The sequence below is a fragment of the Anas platyrhynchos genome, chromosome 1, assembly GCF_047663525.1.
Source record: "Anas platyrhynchos isolate ZD024472 breed Pekin duck chromosome 1, IASCAAS_PekinDuck_T2T, whole genome shotgun sequence".
NCBI classification, from domain to species: Eukaryota; Metazoa; Chordata; class Aves; order Anseriformes; family Anatidae; genus Anas; species Anas platyrhynchos.
This window is the reverse complement of record NC_092587.1, coordinates 180,781,500-180,803,980: the sequence shown is the minus strand read 5'-3', so window position 1 is coordinate 180,803,980 and position 22,481 is coordinate 180,781,500. Positions and strand designations below refer to the sequence as shown.

At 36.4% G+C, this 22,481-nt stretch overlaps 1 protein-coding gene across 1 annotated transcript in view; it reads left to right on the top strand.

Moving 5' to 3' along the window:
• The window catches only part of FREM2 (FRAS1 related extracellular matrix 2), a 130,205-nt gene that overhangs the window by 7,670 nt on the left and 100,054 nt on the right, over positions 1-22,481 (top strand). The window contains exon 2 of the mRNA XM_038174201.2: positions 3,363-3,452. Coding sequence (XP_038030129.2) covers positions 3,363-3,452 — 90 coding nt within the window. The remainder of the gene's footprint in view (positions 1-3,362; positions 3,453-22,481) is intronic.

Here is a 22,481-nt window from a genome sequence, read left to right as displayed (position 1 = left end):
CCTACTAAAAACTGTGCCAACTTTGGAGTCAGATCAGGCTGTTAGGGTCATATGCAGTTGAGTTTTGAGAGATGCTTAATGGTGTGCCATCCCTTGGTTTGGGGTCTATCTTTGTGGAACATGCAGACCAACCAATTTGAATGAGGTAACACTGATGAAACAAGATTCCTTGTGCAAGCAGCTTCAGCAGTGCGGTTTATCAGATTGCTTGTAACTGAAAGAGGGGGCAGAGAGATTATTTGTCAAACAGCTTTTTGATTTACCCTTGAGATTGTGTTTCAGTATCTGCCCACAATACTTGAAGTGCTAGAGAGGAAATTAGCCTAGCATTGCAAGGTGAGCTAAAAGCCCCCAGTCAAAATGTAGTTGTGCAGAATGTGGTATGTCCAGATTTGTTCCCTGTTGTGTATATTGTTCAGGAACAATCAGTGTGGGGCTTTCTAATTAGTATACATCAAATATGTCTGTCACAAGTCCAGTAGGTAATCTTTAGCTCATGAGTCTCATTGAGTTAAATGAGATTGCTCAAAAGGGGTATTAGTGCATAGAGGAATTAACTACTTGATAAAAGGTTTCCAAATTCTGCAAATAGTTGCTGCTTGTTATTCTTTTATATTTAATTGTTAAAATAATCTGAATTAGAGAGGCAAGTGATAGTCACAAAATAAAATACTCATAAAATACATTAAGCAGTTCCTAAGTTTATTCAAATTCTATCTATTACTTAAAATTACACCTGAAAGCAAAAATTTTATTTCATTATTATTTCTTTGTGCTTTATATTTACAATTTGGTGATAGTAAATGAAGAGAAAGCTCAAAGACAAACACTTGGCATGTGGTAATTTCTATTTTCTAGTGTCTAGGACAAAAATACATACAAGGAATATTGTGTATGCATAATCACACAGCATTCATCTCTGCAAGTCAGGGCTGGAATCTGTTCATGGAAGATACTCATTAAGATTAGATAATTTGTTTAAAAGTGGGAAAAAATCTGTTAAGAAACTGCCAAGTCTTTCACATTTACAGAAGTTCAGTGGTATATAACAAGTTGTTAGCTGATGCTTGGATAATGTTTTGAATGCACAAACTATGATCCTGAGTGCTGTTTTGGAAGACCCTGGTCCCACGTGGGTAGGTTTGTGAATAAGGGCCAGGCCACATCCCACAGCCCTCCAGGTGTGCTGAGGAGCCAGGAAGACAGGAAAAGGATAGAGGAGAGCAAAACTCTGCCTTGGCAATAATAGAACTTAGTTGATGTCTCAGCACTCCATGTGGCTTCCTGAAGCCAAAGGTACCTACATGGCTGCTCCAGCTGAGTACACAGCACCTTGCAAGCAATGGTTTTACTCAGCATTCATCCCTGATAACGCATTTTATCTTCCTTTTCAGGTAAACGTTTTCAAAAAGATGAGTGAGTTATGTTGTGAAGTACATTTGTTTCTTAAAGATTGTATGTTAACACATGTAGCCTTTAATGACTGTGTCAGCTTTGCAGACTTTTAAATGGAATGACAATTCCCTGATCTAGTGCAGATATTTTTATTTTTCTAAGAGAAAGCTGCTGGATTTCTAGTGAGGGGAGAATTCCAATATCATTTGAATGTTTAGTAGGCAAACCAGTTGCACGGTAATGAATTATGCTTACAATCAGGTCAGCTTTTTTATAGTTAACATAACTTAATCAGCTGTGGAAGAAAAGTATAAAATTACTCAACTGACTTTAAATGTGTACTTAATGAACAGAAAGCCTTTGCAATTCTTTCCACAAAAAAGAGATTTTTTGATGACAAGTGGCTTTTTTGATGAGATGGTCCTGCAAACATTGGCTCAAGTGCTTATCTTTATATATGTTGGAACCATTGATTTTGATAAGGTTACCCGCATAGGCAGAGCTAAGTACTTGTGTAAGTGTTTGCAGGATGAAAGATTTATTTGCTGCACTGGCATAAGAAGGTATTTGTTTGCATCCTCTTTACAGCCCTGTGAATTTTTGATCTTTAACTTTCCTTCAAACATTTATAGAAGAGATTCTTTAGTGACATATCCCTGCTGATAGGGTTCTTAACTTGTTTGCCTTAGAAGATGTCTGGCTGCTTTTGGAACTGAGGACGTTGAGGAGCTCTAATAAAAGTGCTTTTGGCTTGTTTTTACCAACACACTTGGGAATGGAACTTGGATGGTACTTGAGACCTACTTTAATGCTATTAATTTCTAAGACTTTCTCTTAAAAATGAGTGAAATAGAAATTACTCCATGCCATGGTGTGGCCTTTGACTTGGATTTTTACCAACAAGTGACAAAAATTAGTTTGTATATATTGCGTATTTCTTGTCTCTACTTAAGGAGACCAGAAAACATTACATTAATAAATGTTCATTTACCTGTTGCACACTTTTTTTTGAATCGATTAATCACAATTATGCAATTTTTATTTATTTATTTATTTATTTTTGTTACTGAAGTCTTGTCTGTCTACTTAAGTTACATGTCTTTGCTTTCTTAAAACAGGCAATTGCTGTGTTTAAACACTGTTTGTGACAGCAAGTTCATAGAGATTATATGGCATATCATTTGAAAACAGGTGGATAGCAAGAAGAGGGCATTTTGGGGGGACTAAAGAGATTAAGATCTCTGTACTGCAGAATGTGTAGGAATATCTTATCCTAGAGATAGGCTGCATGCCAGAAGTAATCTAGTTCTAGAAGCAGGAGTGGGTTGTGTGAACTGCTTTGTCTTACATCTTGGAATGGAGGGTAGAACTCAGCATAGAAAATAACCTGGGTTTTGTTGCTACTTCAGCCCCAGGTTTCCCGTGACCTGTGATGTGTTATTTAGAGTAGAACACTTTGTACCTCCTTTCAAACATCTGTATGGTTGACAGCTGAATTTGAAGCCAGTGCTTGAACATCTTCCCTAATTATCAGAAATGGCTGAAACAGGAACAAAACCCAGTATATTTTCTCCATTAGAGCAGGCTGCAGTACTGCTCAGGATGAAGAACAGTGACAGAATCAATATCTTGGTGGAGATGCACCTCTCTTTAAGAAAATGCACCACAAAAAATATGAAATAATTCTGATTGTTGAGCCTATATTCTTACACTTCCTTTTGGTTCTGTTTGTACATACATGTCAAATGAAAGAGAGGACTGGGAAAAGGAAAGTAAAAGGAGAGGAAATGATTGATATCTGTTAAAACTTCACCTCTGTTAATACTGAAATTCCTGAGCCCTACTGGAAAGCCTTGATCTTTTTCTGATGAAGCTAAACTATTAAATGCGTGTCATGTTTTTCTACAAAAAAAAAAAGTTTCCGATCTTCAGCATTTAAAATAAAATGTATTTTTCTGACTTTACAGCTGATATTGATGATATGAAGATATGCTACGTTCTACGAGTGGGTGACAATGCCACCAGTGACATTTTTCATTTCATGGTTGAAGACGGTGGTGAGTACTCTAAGATGTGTTTTTGTTGTTCACAAAAGAGAAGGAGTTTAAGTATACTTTAGAAGCTTAAGAACATTGAATTTCACTGAAGGAAGTCTATGTTGTCTCCTGGAATTTTTATTATTATTTTTTAACTTTCCTGTATTTTGGACTACTGATGGTGACTACAAAGAGAGGTTTAGTAGAAGTGGTAATTGCATCTAATGAAAAAATAATCAAGCTATTGAGGAGAGTGAAATTCTCTAAGTCTACTCAGATATCTGAGCTTTCTGTAGTTTTACATTTGTGTTTCCTGTCCAGGCTCTTTATGCATAAATTGTGATAAACCTTTTATCTTGAGAGGCTACAGATTTTGGGTTATTTTTATGATTGCCTACCTCTTTAAAGGTTCTAATTACAAGCCACCATTCCTCTATTCATATGGGCAGATTGATATACATTTTGCTTTCAAGCTTTTGAGTTCAAGTTCTGCCTCAACTTCCTTAGCATAATAGAATCCTTAGTGTCTTGTCACCAATCTTCATCAGGTGATGAATTTTAATGACTGATGATACCTTGCAAGATTTTGGAATATGCAATAGGAAAGGATGAAAACAACTGGAGAATACTGGCACACACTCACTTAAGGAAACAAACATTTAAGGTTTGTTTTGGGGTTTTAAAGAACAAAGAAGGAGCTGTTTGAGGGTAAAAAAAAAACACATCAACAGGCAATTTATTAACATCAAGTGTTTCCAGATATTCATAAATGAATATATTCCTGTGGATGGTAACAGATGACTAGTTTATGTTGCTTTAATACATTTTTATCATATGTGATACATAACTCTATGAATAATGGGCAATAAATGTTATAGCTGATTTCATAATATACTTAGAAAAAAATTCTTCAATCTAGCTTGTTTTCGGCTCATGTGTACTTAGCTCGTGCTTTCTTCACAAGCACAACTAGTATTAAGATCAGTGAACAGGGATCTGTTCTGTCTGTAACAGATCAGTTTGCCACCATTCACCATGGCTGGGAGTGGGCTGTTAAATCATGTTATCCTTTCCATTGTGTTGGACATTACAGAAGAGACATTACCTCTAAAGACTTTTGGAAACGTGCTTGTTACCACAGAGAATAAGTATTGACATAAGAGTTTGTAACAGTTAGCTTATTTTCGTTAAATATTTTATTTTTACTGAAGCATAGGATAGAAAAATTGAAAGCTAAGAAAAGAGAACTGAAGACAGGGCGATATATTTTGTTTTTAATGCCATCATTTTCTTATGTCAGGTGTCACTGTATGGTGATGTTGCTTATGATTTTCAAGTTCTTGTAGTAGGTGAACAAATACTCAGACTTCAGATGTTTCAAGGTTTCATGTGAAGGGAGCAATTAAAGCTAAGAAAGTTTGCTGTCTCAATGAACTGTCCGATTAACATCCTTTCTTAAAACTGAGATGCTCCTTGTTAATCCAACATCTGTGAGACTTCTCTTCATGCTATTTGTACGCTTTCTAGTGGCAAATCTGTGGTTAAAAAAAATTCCACTCCGTATATTCCAACTCTATACCAAGAATTTTTTCTCATATCTGAAAACTGTCCTGCCACATCTGCTTCCACTTGGAAGAGTTGTAACAGCATGTCAATTTTAACACCATGTTATTTTTCATCGTACAAAGATTCATTATGATAACAAGGTGCTTGCTGATTTTTAGGGCCTTTAGAACGTGTGACATTGTCATTTTGCAGACTACTTATCTGGATGGTCCTTGCTTTCCTGAGTCTATTTGTTGACACAGTGAAAAATGAGCTGTGTTGCATTTCAGAGTATTTTTGAATTTCTGCTTGCCTTAAGATGATAAAACTATATTTAAAAGGGATGAAGTTGTGATCAAAACATTAATATTTGTCTATCTGAAACAACTCAAATTTAGTAGCAGTTTCTTTCGAATCTGTAACAGGTGAAAAAGCCAGCAATTTATCTAGTTCTGTTTCCACCCTCTTCAGAAAGACATCAAAGGAAGTGTTTTGCAGCTCAGGTAACTTCTGGCAGAATTTCAGTGGTACTAAGATTATTGTTTTAGTGTTTTTGATTTTAAGCCAGATCATTCTAAGAGACTACACACAAGAGCTGAGTGAAAGCCTCAGCACAGTCTACCAACATCCTCAGCAGAATGGCGTCCTTCAGACTTCCAGCTCCTGTATCAGGAATTTTACTGTAGTAACAAGTTTGTGATAGCTACCACACAGCACTTAATGTTGTGAATGAAATAAGTGGTACTTCACTTAAGATGAATTCTGCCATGCTCCATAAGTGATCTTGTGACCCAAGGATTTTATATCTTCCAGTCCTATTGTGCCTTAGCAAGGGGAAGCTACAACACCAGTCCCTGCTCTCTTTGAACAGTATGAGTTATAAAGTTGATTTTGCCCCAGACTAGTGTCACCTGTAAAACAGAGTTCTGTGTGTCTTGGAATATTTGTTCACGGTCTGCAACTGAGAATAGGACAAAAAGAGCATGTCTTTCCCTATCTTTATTTGATGGTTGATCCTCCCCACTCATTGCGCAGTGACTGATGAGGACAAATCCAGAAGCAGTTTAGTCAGTCTCTTAAATGATCACCTGACTGGGGCTCTGTTACCTCAGGCAATTGCATGGAGGCACAGCAACTACAAGGAGACATCAAACTGCTCCGATGTGAATTTTGTTGTAGATCTGGAATTTTGTTTATCCTCTAAATGTGACCAGCAATTGTGGTAAGCAAGTTAGGGCAGCGGCAGAACAGGTGTGTAAGGGAGTGGAAAAGAGCCAAGTCAGTGCTCTGCCAGCTCTTGCCTGTTAAGTTGCTCACAACAGGAGTGAGGTGACGTGAGTGCCACACTGTGTTACCAAATCATGACCCAAGATCTGAAAAGATGAAATACAGTGCTGGGGGTACTTGTTTACTTTACTGGCCAAGGGAAAAAACTCCAGGCTATATAAATGGACAATAGCTAAAAGAATTATGATTGTTCAATGATGACTTTCTATGAGTAACTAAAGAGTAACTAAATGGGCTCAATATGAAAAGAAAGGAAAGACTAAAGGAAAGAAAGCGCTTAGGACTGTAGTTTACAAGTGAGAGCATAGGCCTGCTGTATTCAAGTCAAAAGAGGTTTCACCAGAAAGAACTGGTTGATATATTAAGTCCTGAAAGACTCTTATTGTCACCATCAGTTACCTACATACGTACAGCTGTACTGCCTTTCTGACTTTACGTAGCTTGTTTCATAAAGATAATTAAAAAGCAAAATTAAAAAAGCGTCCAGCTATTTATCAGCACTAGTATTTTTTTAAAGGTAGAATTAGTTCTAGTTCTTCATGTTTAGGGATTGAGCCTCAAGATGATCAATAAAGTGGATTTACTGCACTTTTGTTTTACTTAGAACAAGATGATGATGTAGTGTAACCCTGCTACTGCAGGGTTAGCTCTATGAGATACTGAAAAAAACTACTGTAGCTGATATTAATGATTTGCTTTCTCATTTGTGTTGAATTTAGATTTTAAAATGACCATGTGGAGACCTGTTGATACTGAAATGTGAGAGTCCATTTTAGAAAAACTTTGCTGAAAGTATGGATTTTTGTTTTTCACAGCAGTTGCAAAATAGTCTCTGTTGAATGTCTTTTCTCAGAAATGGTTTCCACATTCCATTAATGAGGTGAAGAAAAAACACTTCATAGCAAGTGCAAGCATGTGGCAATAGTGAACGCTGATGTTTAAATTATGAAATAATTTAAAGGATAAATAAAGGAACCAATGCTACCAGAAGGCGGGGAAATATATATATATATTTTTTCCTAGTGGAGAGGTAAGAAGAAACCCAGTTGAACTGGACAGTTGAATTCCTGGATGTCTTTGTGAAATGTGAAGTTGCACACTAGTGAGAGAGTTGTGCTATATTTCAAATAATGTGAAATTCGCTGAAGTGGTTTAAGGCAAATTGTTGTCCAGATTCTGCTGATGTTATATAACAAAATAAATATACTCCAAAGTTGGCACTAGACTCAAACACCAGCTCAGACACTGTACTTCAGACATCAGCTTTCCAAATTTGGCAGTGTCAGGGGCAAATACATTCCCTTGCACAAGTACAGCTAGCCAGCAATGGGTATTACAGCCGTGGCACCAGTACTATGGCAGCATGCTGCATGCCAGCTACAGAGAAGTGCTTCTCGGTAAGAGATTGTCACAGCTATGTTGTCTTCATTCTTTTTCTTCTCATAAGAAAAAAAATCTTTTATGTAGGTGCTGTAGATAATCCTGAATTGTTCAAATTCAGACCTTCTTGAAGTGAAAAAATACTCATCTATTCTAAATCTATTCTTCTGCACCAAAATATTTTTAAAATATGACCCACTCTTGCTTAGTTGGTGCTGTGTTTTCTGTTCGGTCTTAATTTGAACTGTAATTTGTCCCTCCATTACCCAATGCCCTTCTTTGCTCAGTGATAGTGGAGCCCTCCAAACACAAAAAGTCCCCCACAAAACTGCTTCTTTAGGACTGCTAAGCAGTGTCTTATGGTAGTGCCTCAAGGGTAGTACAGTGGTTTCAAAGGGGAAGTAATGACAGATTCTCTTGGCTGGCTTAGGAATGTGAGGATCACTAGGGAAGGAAACAAACAAGAATTTTTTGATTTCAGGCTCCCTGGAGCAGCTTTTCTGACTTTTAAGCCAAAACATTGCAAAGCAAAGGCTCACTGAAACTGGTGATTTACATGATTAGCTACATCTCATTTAAACTTTTCATTACAGATCCCTAAATGCCTTAACACAACACTGCATCTTCCTGTACTAACATGTGGTTAAATCTCCATTGAAGCAAGAATCTTTCAAAAACAATTCCTTTAAGTTAGTCTTTAAATCTAATTTCTGGGAAAACTTTGTAGACCTTTCCCAGATACATTCATGCAAAAAAAATACTATCAATTAAAGAAGCATTATTCTACCACTTAGAGAAAACATACATTGTTTGCGAAATTAAATTATTTTATATGTCTTCCTTAATTTCACTAAATAAAAACACATTTTTAGAAATTTCACTGTTCTGGTATGCTTTATTCATTTGCAAGGGAATGATTGATACTCCTGAATATAATTACAAAAATTAAACCATTGTCAGTGCTGCTTTTAAAGCCATACCACTGAAGTGTTTTCCAGGGTGATCTATAATAACAGTGTAGGAACGTACATTTTGTATTCAGTATCTGACAGTTTGTAAAGAAGTAGACTGGTAAAATATCATTGGGAATTGCTTGCAGCAACCTTACTTGACCTCCCATGTGGCATTTGAGCATATTCATCTTGGCAGGAACCATCAACAACGTTTATCTTTGGCTTAAAAATGGGGGCATGGCATGTTGGAGGGATATTCAGTCATTTGCCAAGTACTGTATTGGATCCTGGTCTGTTGCCAGGCTTGTTGCTGCTGTTGGATATACTTGAGGTTGGTGCCCAAACAATTTTCCACATGTCACGCTTCTTACTGTAAGTATTGCCTGGGGATTTAAACAGTAGTTTGATACTACCTTAAAAAAAAAAATGACAAACAAGCAAGCATACAAAAAAAGCCCCCACCTTTCTGTAAATAAAAGATTACTTCACTGGGGGTTGTTGTAAATGTGGCTGCACAGTCTCAGCAAAGTGTGTGTCTAAATGGATCCATGAAAGTGGGTAGGAGTGGTGATGTGTTTTGTGTAGAGATGATTACATGGGGCACACATGAAGTCTAATACCAGCCTTACTGAAATCAGTGGGATTTTTTTTTTTTCTGTGCCATTTTTATTGGTTTCTTTATCCTGGCATTTTAGACAGTTAGAAAGAATTGCTTGTTCTAGCTTGAAAATCACCTTATGCCCTAAATGTGCATGTAGAAAACTGCTTGTAGATTTCTGTCTGTTTTTAATTGTTTGGGTTCAAATGCTAATTTTTGCCAAAATCAAAACTTTCTTCTGCTCCCCGTTCTATTTTTATTTTTTTTTTTAACAAAAGCAAAAAAGTGTAGTTGAAGGGGTGAATTGAGGTCCTGCTCTTCATTAGGAAAGGAGGGGCAATTGTACTGTGAATTACATTTTTTTTGCAGAGGTTAGAGCAATTTGTCCAAACATGGAAGACTTGTATCAAGTTCCTTCCTTCATTTCAGAGTATTTGAACCCATCTTCCCCATAGTGTGCTCTAACACTATACCCCCACTTATATTCTGGCCTGTTTTGTGTTCATTCTTTGTTTGCCTCCCATGTATATGAATTTTTAAATAGTGTTTCAAACATAGCTTATACTCAGATATTCCAATTTCCAGCTAAGTAATGCTACAGTAGGGCCAACACATTCCATCTAATTTTTCTCCCCTTTCTTCCTCTGTTTTTCTTTTTTCTGCTAATAAATGCTGTGTTCCACAAAATAGGAAGTCTTAAACATGCCAATTAGGAGCAGTACATCCCAGTATAACCTCTAGGCTGTTGGTTTAGATCAAGGTTTTAGGGCAAGGAGTTTTTCGGTTCCAGTTCTCTTTGAGTCAGGGCCAATAGCCTTGTCTTCCACGTAGAATGAGCATCACAGCTGTTGGGTTGCTTGGATAAAAGGGAAGTCTCCCCACACCATCATCTGGTAGACTTTTTTTAATAATTTTTAGCTGAGATTATGTGCTGCATAACCAGACTTTTAATGAATAATGATCATTCATTGGCTCTGCTCTTGGAAAATCCCACTTGCCTTACAGAGCTGAATAATGCCATTGATTTCTTTGGCCTGTTCAGGTGAGAGGCAAGGGAGATGATGCTCAAGATTAGCATTATACATACTTAGCAGGCTTTTTACTTAAAAACAATCCATAATTTAGGTTTTAGGTTATTATGATATATAATAAGGCCCTGCTAGCAGCAAAAGAAGCATGCCAAGGAACAGCAAAATTAGGCCCAAATGTGAGAATTAAAGGGATTAAGGAGACACATTAGGCTTAAGTGGAAGAAATGAGAACTATCAAGAATAACAGTGATTGCTAGTGACATGAGAACCTGCAGAAAGACACTAATTCCTAAAGTGATTTGTAATAAGCCTGTGAAATACTATTGGTTGTTAGCTGCAAATGGTTTTGATTGGGACAGACCAAAGAGATCTAGAGAAGAATGAAACAAGAGAAGGGACACCAACTTGATGAGTTCATAGCAGCTCAGCTTGTTTGATTTCATGAACTGTTTCATTGAGGGATTCTAGTTATCATTGAGGATGAGTTAACTATCACTTCACTTGTCAATTAACAGTGTGGAGTCCCTAGAGTTTCCATAAAGATTCATCTGATCAGCAGGTAAAATGTGTGGGGGAAGTTTCTTGATTTCTTGAAAAAGTAGATTACTATTTATACGAGGGGGATAAACACATCTGAGGCAAACTGCTTATATATGTGACAAGCAGTTTTCCACCAAGAAATGGTGGCTCTTAAGTTAGTGACTCTTAACCTTTGGAGATACACTAAGAATGAAGACAAATTAAAAATGGATAAAATGTAATGAAGACACATTTTGTCATTAAAGTTTTGGAAGTTGTACATCTTGATTTAAGACATTTTTGCTATTGTAAGAAACAGGATAACAATGTATCAGCAAATGCATGTTGGATTTTATTGCCTGTTCAGGATGTTGAATCAAAAGCTTATTTGTATTACATTATGTAATTAACTTACATCTGCCAAATCTTCACTGTGGGCTGGCGGGCACTGAGAATGTGCCGAAACTGAAACTTTATATAATCATTGAATGATGAGGGATTAAAAACCTGCTTGAAGAAAAGGGCACTAGTCTGTGTATGTGACCTTCCCAGTACCGAACAGATAGGATGAAGAGCAAAGAGTTCAGATGTGCTAGTTTAGCATTAACTCAGCAGCAAAGTGGAGCTGGTTGAAGACAGAGAACTTTCTTCAGAGTTTTCCTATGGAAGTTAGCAGTCTTCTGACCTGGTCTTGCAAAACGTAACAAGTGTAAAATGGTGCAGGGTGATTAGTGAGTCTGCTGGGAATCAGGAATATTCATTTATTCTTTTTGCTTTGCTAAATCTTACAGTATATGGAACATTCTTTCCTCACAAACCTCTTTGTGTACTTACTGGAAAAAGGAAGACATTAATTTTATTTCATAAACCCAAACTGTGTTTGGATGCTGTTCAAATTTACCCAGAAATTATACAACCTGTTCTTATAATTGGCATTGAAGAATTTAAAAAGAGGAAGTTAAGAGCCAGAAATAATACAAGGAGAGTGAAAATCCTGTTAGAGTAAATTAATGACTTAATTTGACCTGTGTTGATTTTTGTTTGGGTTCAGCCTAGATGAGAATTTCTTAAGTCAGTTTATTGTGGCTTTTTTTTTTTTCCCTTGGGTTTTCTTCAGTTAATCTTTCTTTTACAGATTTAACTAATTAGTTTTTGGTTTTAGGAGTCGAAAGAATTTCATTTAGCAGTAGGCCTTTAGGAAGCTCTTTGAAAAGACAGATTTTTTTTCTCTTTCTGAAGAAGGATTTCAGCTTGTTTAAGTTCAAGTCATTAGTAAAACATTAATGCATTCAACTTGATACAGCATTTCCCTGAATGTTTGCCAGGATTCCAATCTCACTAACTTTTAACTGAAGTACCGGCATAGCACTTCTGTCACTCTGCTGTATAATGTGCATTTTCTTCAAGTCTGTAGGAATGCTGTTACCACACACCTTGCTGCCTCTTTAAAGCTTTGTAGTTAGGGTGGAACATAATAATTATAGAGGGAATCATAAGGATGCCTTTAAAGAAGCATTTGAAGGCCTGATTCAAAGCCCAGTGCCCCCAGTGAGGCCTTTCTGCCTAGAGGTTTGTGGTTTTGCATTAGTGAAATCAGTGAGATTTTATTTTATTTTTTTCACTTACTACTATGATGTTCAAGGGCAGGTCACAGAAGATAAGATTCTTGTAACCAATAGCAAGCTATTATTCGCTACCCCTAAAAATATTTTGCATGTAAAGGATTTTATTTTAGGGCCCTCAAAGTATTGGATTTCTTATTCCAATGACCCATCTTTAGTCAGATCTTGTAAGCTCAGCAGCCTAAGACACAGTAATTGGTTAAAAATAAATAAATAAAAAATCACTGGAGTGCTCTGTATTATTTTGAGAATTATCTGAGTTTTGTGCTGAATTCATTCACCATCTGCACTTTTTAATCTCAGTAGTGGCCTTTAGGCTTGCTTATAATTACAGGAGGCATACCTCCTGAGAGGACTGTACCGAGAGCCTTTTGGATAGAGATGGAAGTTCCTAACAAAGAGGAAACTAGTCACTAGCTGTTTGTTTTTTTTTTTTTTTTTGTTTTTGTTTTTGTTTTTTTCTGAAAGATGCATGATAAACTAAAAAGTGAAGTGTTCTCAGCTTTCTTCCTCAGGGATAGGTGATGCAGCATTGCACATTTAAGATTAAAATGTCAGTGTTTCTCCAGTGGGCACGTTGAGTAGGGTTATGTCCTGGATTCATAGTAATTGAATGTAGATCTGTGAAGTGCTATAGCCACAGTAAATTTAGGTTTCCTCCATAACCAGTTACAAAATGAAACACCTTCAGAGTGTTATTAGATTTAGATGTTGCACAGGAGCAATTGCTCTGCATTCTAATCCAATTTTACCCATATTGCCCTTTTCATGTATATTCAGAATTGCATAAATCATGTGAGTATTAATCAGGGCAGCTTTCAACACCACCAAGATGTATAGGTTAGTTGGTGAAAGGGACATTTTTCAAGCATGTTGACTGAATTGGGCTTTATGCTAAACATACAAAAGGACATGAGATTGCCAGTGTCCCACTTTCACTTAATAAGTCACTGCTTACTGCGTTCGTTGCTGATATTGGAGAACTGTGCTCAGTTTTCTGTTGCCTGAGGAAGATTAAATAGGAATTTCATACACAACTGCTTTAGCCTTTAGGCTATAGGAAATGTAAAGTGAATCTCTCTCATTGGAGCTGTCTCAGTTTGTGTGGAATGATTTAGTGTTTGCCATCAAGCACAGCTCGGGTTTCCTGTCCAAGCTCAACAAAATCAGGCCGTTTTGGGTTGCTGCTCAGCTCTCCTGTGAAAATCTAGCTCCCTATTTTCTCTGGCTCCTAGGAGTTTATCCACTTACCACAGAGTCACAGAATGAGTGGGGTTGGAAGGGACCTCTGAAGAACATCTAGTCCAACCCCCATGCCAAGCAGGATCACCTAGAACACATTGTGCAGGATGGCATCCAGGTGGGGTTTGAATGTCTCCAGAGAAGGAGACTCCATAACCTCTCTCAGCAAGCTGTCTCGGTGTTCTCTTACACTCACGGTAAAGTACCCCCTTATATTCAGCAGGAACCTCCTGTGCTTCAGTTTGTGCTCATTGCCTCGTCCTCTCTCCGGGGACAACTGAAAAGAGACCATCTCCATCCTCTTGACACCCTCCCCTCAGATATTTATATACATTAATGAGGTCTCTTCTCAGTCTTCTCTTTTCCAGGCTAAAATTTAATTTCATTGTCTTCCTGTTTGATGACTCCAGAATGAGTGTCGCTATGGCAGGATTGAATATTTCATTCTAAAGATAATTGCAGAGAGATAATATAATTATTTATTTATTTATTTATTTTTCATAGCATTTAATGTAGCAACACAGGACAAAACTCATATTCAACATTTAGCTAGTACTGAATTTCATAAAAAGTCTGGACAGCTTAAATGTTTCATTGAAAGGATCGTAGATCTTGTCAACTTCCACAAAAGCTGGGAAGTGTAATTTCATTGTTTCATGAAATGGCAATAATGGTAATTTTGCTAAACAAAGATTCTAAGCTGCTCTGGTCTGTTGGCAGCTTTTGAATGCTTGGTTTCTATATTTCACTTATGGTAGGAAGTGCAAGACGGGAAAAGATCTTTTAAGGATTTATCCACTGCACTTAGCAGAATCTCAAGACAAGTGATGAATTCTTCTCCTACTGTCTTAGAGGACAGGTATCTTAGGGAAAAACAAATAAAAACTTGTCAAGCTGCATGCAACACAAAATTACTGGATGGACTTTTATATTTTTAAATACAGAAGGTCAGTCTAAATGATGATAAACACTTTGGGCTTTGAAATCTATGGGGAAATTTACAGAAACTGTCAACTATTACTGATTTTGCATGCAAGTAGAGTCAGCAGCAAAGCTCACCTGGAACTCAGTGAGGATAAACTAGAAAGAGAATATATCACTTGCACGACAATACTGTCAGTGCCATTCTTCCAAATTGCATATTTTAGAAATGATCCTTATTCCTCCCCTGCTCCCCTTCAAGATCTTTAAGGAAATAAAGAAGTGCTCTCGCAAGACTGGTAGAAGAACCTTTAAATCACATAATTGAATTTAGAATATGAAGAAGATTAAGTGAAAGCTGAATGATGCAGCCCTTAAAATCTGTGTATTGTTATGCATTTTCATATAGTTTCTATTAACATAATTTGCTTAGTGTTTCAACATAGTCCTCTCCTTCTCCCACCCACACACATTCTTGCAAAGTATATCTTGTTAATCTCAATGTTATCTTAACAGTTTTTGCCCCAGGGAAGTTTTAACAACAACAACAACAAAAAATTAAAAGTGAGCTGCACATAAATTTTTTTAGTTTGTATTTTAAATTTTTGTATTGTTTTATTTTAAATCCAGTCTTGCTAAATTAAAAGTAAAAATGCAATTTATAATTAAAAAAAAATCATTTGTCCATTTTTATTTTTGATGTTTGAAACTACATCACACACCAACTTCTTCAAAATATTGTTATATATAGGTTTAGCATATATAGTATATCTGCAGTATTTTTCAGAACCATATATAGTATAGCTGCAATATTTTTCAGAATCTCATTGTTTGTTCTGTTCTCTTTAGCACTAGTTTGTTCTTTTTTGTTTATTCTACATAATTCAGCAAAATACCTCCATATTTACACAAATGAAAGTAGAACAAGACTAGCCAGCTTTTTATTTATTTTTTAACCCCCTCTACGAAGTGTTTCCAATGGGGTTTATCCAACATGTGTCCTGCCTGATGAGAATATTGCTCAACTTCAGCAGATTAGAATGAGATGTCACCTTCATCGCACTGCAGGCTTCTCTGTGGGCATGCTCTCACATGGTACAAAGCATGATGGCTTTCTGCTGTGATTAGATGGCTACTGTACCCTGTGCAGTTACTTCACTTTTGCTTAACTGTGCTGACTTGAACTGATGTTCTGTAAGGTAAATGTTTTATAATCAGACAACAACTCCTTTGAGCTAGCTAGAATCTTTGAATATGTATAGCAAGTACATATTCTGATGGGGTATCTTTTTTTTTCTGCTTCACTCCTGTTTTTTCTCATATTAGGCTGAGGTTGCTTTGGTAAGTAGCATGGTTCACAGTTAAGTCTTGAACTTTGAATTCTTGACATGCCTCAACTGGCTTTCTACCTGAAGAAAAGCAAGTATTCCTCTGTCAGTGCTTAGCTGTGCATAAACAGGTCTTTACCCTGACCTTTGCTTATAGATATTGTTATCCAGTCAGCTAGCTGCACTGGAACAAGACAGAGCATACTGTTTCAAGCTGCAGTCAGTTTTAAGATGCATAAAAAATGTGTGTTTCTTCTGCATAGGAAAGACTCCAATTTTAGTGAATTTGGAGGGGGGCCGAGGGAGGGTAAGATGGCCAGAAGATATTTTCGCACTTCCGCACAATAGTTTTTAGATCAACTTTGAGCTCTCATATTCACAAAACTGCAGCTTTCAGGCCCAACCCACCTCTCCACTGTAGAATTGATAAGAGATCATCAAGAAGCTGATAAACACAAGCTTGAGGTTAAGAGTAAAATGAAATATTTGGGTGGGCTTTTAGTGCAAAGTGGTGTCAATGAGTAAATTCAGGCTTTTTTTCTTTAAGTAACTCTCTCTGGGCTTTTGAAATCCTTCAATTACTTACTCTGCAGTTTACTAGTCATTCATTATTCTAGCTAAGACAAAAAAAAAAAAAAAAAAAAAAAAAAAACTCTTTCCCCTCTATACATGAAGTCCTTCTAAGAATTCCCCCTTTGGCAGTGTTGTTCAACTCCATTCCAAAACAGAGGGCTGTGTGCTAAATGATGTTGAATAGAATACACGGGAGGAGCAAAGGATAATTAATTGTATGTTCTAACATATTTGTTTTATTTCAAACTAGCCTCATGTCTTACAGTAATAGCAGAAGTCACAACATGACTTCTAGCATGTTAATCTGAGGACAAACTCTCTAGAGGTTCTTGATGTACATGCTAAAAAAATAACTAGTATTGCTAAAATCCACATTACAGTCGCTTTACTGCTGATGTTTGGGTTCTAACTAGTTCAAGCTACCACAAATACAGTAGCATGTACTTACACACATATCTTAATTTTGCTCTGTAGACTTGTCTTCTATTTAATAATATTTGGCCAAGTTTGGAGGGGATTTGCAGCATGCTTGCATAGGCGGCTTTGCAGGTATTGTTTTGTTTTCTTTAGTTTTGTTTTAATGGAAGGAGCAATATCGTTTAGTAGTCTACCCATTTATGACATCGTAAAAAAGAATGATTCTTCTCAATGTACAGACAAATTCTGCTTTCAGATTCAGGGAGAATATAAAAATGATGGGAGTCATCTTTTTTAACATAGATGTCCAAAATATGTGCTTCCAAGTCTAATGGTAATTTGGGGATCCTTTTTTAGTTAATGGAGTTGTAATCTGATTAAGCAAGTGTGATTCATCTCAGTCTAAGTTCTAATAGATTAGTTGAATTTCTTTCCTACGGTGCTCATGTCTCCATTTACAGTAAGGCAGGAAGGATACAACTAGAAAAAAAATTAGACATCTGAAGATGGCGAAGATGAATCGCATTGCTCATCAGTTTTATTAATGGGTAAAGGTCATTAAAATAACATTTAAAAATAATTTCTGAAGTATCATCTGAATTTGGATCAAAATATAAAAGGAGAAGCTATTTAACTATGTTTAACTATGAAGTATATATAGTTAGAGCCATCTGGTTTTAAATATTTGAAGCACTTGCTGAAATTTCTCTTGGTGTATATTAGGATCTCTGTAGTACTTTTCCTTTACCAAATATCTGTGTCTGTTCATTTTATTTTAAATAAGTATCTGTTTACATTAATATCAATGTGACCTTATTCCTTACAAGAATATCCTAGCTATCACAGCAGTATTTGCTATCTTACCTACACATTAATGGTAATTTCTAATTTGGTTTTAGGATTGGTCAGTGCTCTTGGTCCTGGGCATTGTGAAAAACTTACTTTATAATTCTGTAGTCTGGGTCTATAAAGGTGTATCTTTGATGATTTCTAGTTTGTGTCATTTCATTGAACCTTTCAGGAAATAACTCATCAGGTCTTTAGCTTGCCTTAAATTAGGATCTCTTTCCTGGTATTTGTTTATTAAAAACATGACTAAATGACTCAAATCCTTTCTCCTCCCCAAGTTTTTATTTCCTGTGGTGCAACATTGTGTAGTTCTTAAAAGCATGCACATTTGTGATTAAACAGTTCATTCAAGTGTTTTTTTTCCCCAACTCAAATACACTGACGTGCTAAAGCAGCTTTAGATTTTTGGCAATGTAGATGCTAACCTTCAGTTAAATTCTTACTTAGAGTGAGAAACTCTGAAGCATCAAAAAATAGATGCAGAAGGCAAAGATGGAAGGGAAACATGTTTTAGGTGATCTTTACTCAGATTAAATAAAGGAAATGTCACACTATCAAAAATTAACCCATCACAAGAAAAGTACCGAAGAAAAGATCACTGAAGCAGCAAGTTCCATTAATAAACCAAAATTGTAATAAAATAATTTAAAATAAATTAAAATAAAGTAAAATAAAACAAAATTGGAAATTAAAAAAAAGAGCAGGTGGCTGAGCTTCCCTCCAGTGTAGGCATTTACTTTAATTAGCAGAAAACAACCAAGAAGCTGTTAAATGTTAAAACTATCCTTTGACTGGAGGAAAGCATATTGCTGTTCTTTATGTTCTCTGGAGACAAGGACCAGTAAAGCTTACTGCAGCAGGTACTGTAGTTGAACCATTCATTAAAATAGAACATTTTAGACATCGAATCTTTGTATATTGTGTTCATGTAAAGCATCAGTGATTCCTTAATCCACCAGGATACTCATGATATTAGAAAAGATATTGAATTAGAGTCCAAATCAGGTATATCAAAACCTACCTTCCTCAAAGCCCTTTCCAAGTAGTTGCAGTAGCAGCTAAACAGCTACTGGACATCACTGAGATCAGATGATGTTCTTTGGAAGTGGATTAGGAAAAGGCATATTCTATTGAATATTCTTTATATTTGATATAAAGAATAGTATAGATTAACATTTAATTAACTGTTGTTAACAGGATTTTAGTTTCTTTCATGAGGAATTTGTAATAACGTTTAAGCATGAATGTGCAGCACGGAGGCACCGTCACAGATGACAACACACAGAGTTATTAGGATTAGAGAAAACTAAGGAACTGCAGAGAAACCAAAAAAAAAGACCACACCAGAATGAACATCCATGATAGCTGGTATCATTCATTTACAATCTGCCAGGTACCTTGTGCATGTATTCTTACACCATGAGTGTCAGACCTTGTTGAGCATCATAGCAAGTAACCTGCAGATATTGGGGTGGAAGGGAAATGCAGCTTCCTGTGAATGTGTCCTTGGTCAAGGACAGAGGAGGACTGAAACATCACAGTGGCCCTCATGGAATAAGTCTACAGGCTGCCTAAATGTGTTAGGAGTTATTCAACTGAATTCCATAGTTCCTGAAAATTATATAGCTCCTGAATATCTCTGTGAGCACTGTAATTGAGCCATTTGTTTTATGAGAGAGGAAAAGAAAGAATGTGGTATCTGTAAAGAAGTCATTGCTGTTGAGGTTTACTAGAGATCCTTGCATACCAACTCTTGTTTATCAAATACAAATAAATTTAAAAATATATATATTTTTAAATTGTGTAAGCAGTGCTGCTTTACATAGTTTACAGTGAGGTCATTAAATGTGTTTAGAAGTCTGGAATTTATAAGGTAGTTAATCTAAAAGTAACTCTCTAGAATACTTCTTTTCTTGTTTATAAATATAGTGTAAAGATAGGATCCCTTCATGTTGTCCTTGTAAATCTCAGTTGCTGGTGGAAGTTAGAAAAAAAATGTTTCTATGTGCACTATGTCATATCTCCCACATAGACCTTCATTTGCTGAAAGTAACATTATGGGGAAACGTGAATCACATTTAAAAAAAAAAAAAAAAAAAGGATTGGGCCCAATAATTCAATAATTGAAATTTATTTCATTTGTTGAAGTTTATGTTCCTATTTAGAAAGGGGAATAAAATACAATGGAGCTAAAAGTAGATGTGCAGGCTAAGTTGCACAGGATAAATTAGAATTGGACGTGCCAGGGCTCCTGTAAAATTCCGTAACTAAGAAAGCTATGCAACAGTTTTCACCTTCATAGTATTTTATCATGGTATTCTAGAATTTCAGAGCATAAGAACTATTTACTGAAGTTTGTCAGATATTCAGGACTTTGCAATTAATCTGTTTTCTAAATCACTCATGACTAATCTGTTTAGACAGTAATTTCAGTGCATTTATTTACAGTTTAAATGTATGTTATTCATAAAAACAAAAGTTCAGGTTTTGTTTTTCAACTTTCCTGGGGTCTAGACATGGACATGGTTTCACTTTATTTATCTATAAAGTTAATTACTGCAGTATATGCAGTAGATACTGAAAAAAGTTTTAATGAGCTGCTGGATTTAATAAAGATGAGATTGTGTTATCTGCTTCTGCACTGTAAATTTGACAAACCACTTTCATTTGCAGTGGCCATTCCTTTTATCTAAACAGTTGAGAAAGAATACAGAGATAATAGTTGGTGGAGTGGAATACCAAGAAGTTGTTATTCAGATAAAATAAAATGCTTAGAGATCCAAGTAAAATTTTTATCTACTATATATAATCCTTTAATACACCAAGTGATTAGAGAAAATAGGGAGGTGAGCACAGAAGATTACAAAAATGAAACCGAAATACTGCAAACACCTCTTTTAAAATATTTAGCTACATTTTTCTAAATACCGGTGTGAGGATGGAGTAATGATAATGTATGTTTATGCACATGTATGTACAAGCAGTGGAATGAAATTAATAGCTCGGAAGTTAAGTAAACAAAGACATGTTTATATTTAATATTCACAGCTTTTAGGTATTAATAAATAATAGAATTAGAAAACAATATGGTACCTCCCCCCCCCTTTTTTTTTGTCTCTAAGTGGAGAAAGGATGGTTTTGAAATGAAGGTTTTAAAATGTATTTTTCCACTTTTTAAATGTGATTGCATGCAGATCATACATAGAATTCTTGTGGTTTGAAGGGACCTCTGGAGACTGTATAGTCCAATACCCTTGCTCCCTTACAGTAAAAAAAGCTGTATGTTTGTGTTTAAATACATCTTGTAATTCAATTTGTCTCCAGTATTTCTTGTCCTGGGAACTTCTACAATGAGTCCAGCTACCTCTTCATTGCATCCTCTCTTCAGGTATTTCTATGCATTGATACGTTTCCCACCTGCACCCCTCTTCTCCAAGCTGAAGAGTCACAGCTCTCTCAGCCTCTCCCAACATCAGATATTTTAATTGTCTTTGTGGCCCTTCACTGGACTTTCATGTCCATGTCTCTCCTGTACTGGGGAGCCCTGAACTGGTCCCAGTACTCCACATACATCTCACCAGTGCTGAGCAGAAGGGAAGAATCACCTACTTTGACCTGCTGGCAGCAGTCTTCCTAATGCAGCCCAGGATGCTGTTGACATTCACGCCATCATAAATCAGTCTAGATAAAACCAAGCTCTGCATCGTGGCAACACAAAAAACTCAGTTTCCAGTTAGATCATTCAGCTGTAAAGAAGCTCATACTTCAGGTATATAAACTGTCATGGATGTGAGTTGCTTAGAATATTTGTAAGAATCATTTCCAAATTAGCATGAATCACTGACACCTGAGTTGTGGCTAGCGACTGGTTCCCTTACTCAACATGATAATGGAGCATGGTTAGTAAACACCAGTTCTAAGAAGTACATCTCATAGTGGGATTGGGGGGAAATCACATAAAAGACTGTTTCAGCAACTCATGATTTATTACCACTTAGTACCATGGCTCTTAGAGAAGCAGCTGCAAGCTGTCTTTTTCTCTCTCCCTTCTTTGTATGAGTATCAAATGCTCGAGCACAGGCATTCCTATCCACAGTGGTTAGACAATTAGAAGAATTAGAGTTGGGAGTTGGGAGGGAAACTTGGAAGTGTTAATTTTTCTTTCAGTTTAACTATCTAAGCTTTGTAGACATCAAAATAATCACATAAGGAGTATGAAAGGATATTCTGAAAGTGTTTGAATGATGATAAAACTGTACTGCTTTATAGCTGGAATGAATTCCATCCCTAACTTTTAATTTAGATTAATGATTCAGATTCTGTTTGGCTGGGGGGAGTGGGAGAAGAGGGAATTCACGATCCATGCCACCTAGCTCCTAACACTTTTAAGTGATGCCCCAAGAGCTTTATTGTTTTGGGAAATGTAGGTCCTCCAGAAGGCATTTCAGATCTTATGCAGGCCAAGTGGCCCACTGGGGTTACTTGATTCTCTCTATCATCTGTTTATGGGGTTTAAAGTAATGGGGTTCCTCCCTTAAAATGTGATTCAATGACAAGCAAATTGAGTTGGTGACTTGCTGCTGCCATAAGAAAGTTCCTCTTCTCCTTTCATCCTTTCTGATCTTGTCTTACACCAGTTTATAGCATGGTAGACTGATTCAACTAACTGTCCTGCCAGGAAGCTAGTAACCTTTTAGGCTGAAGTGAGTATTCAGGAGTTGAATGTATTTACCAGGCAGGCAGAGATGAGCAGCAGAGAGACCACACAGCTAGGAATGGTGAGAC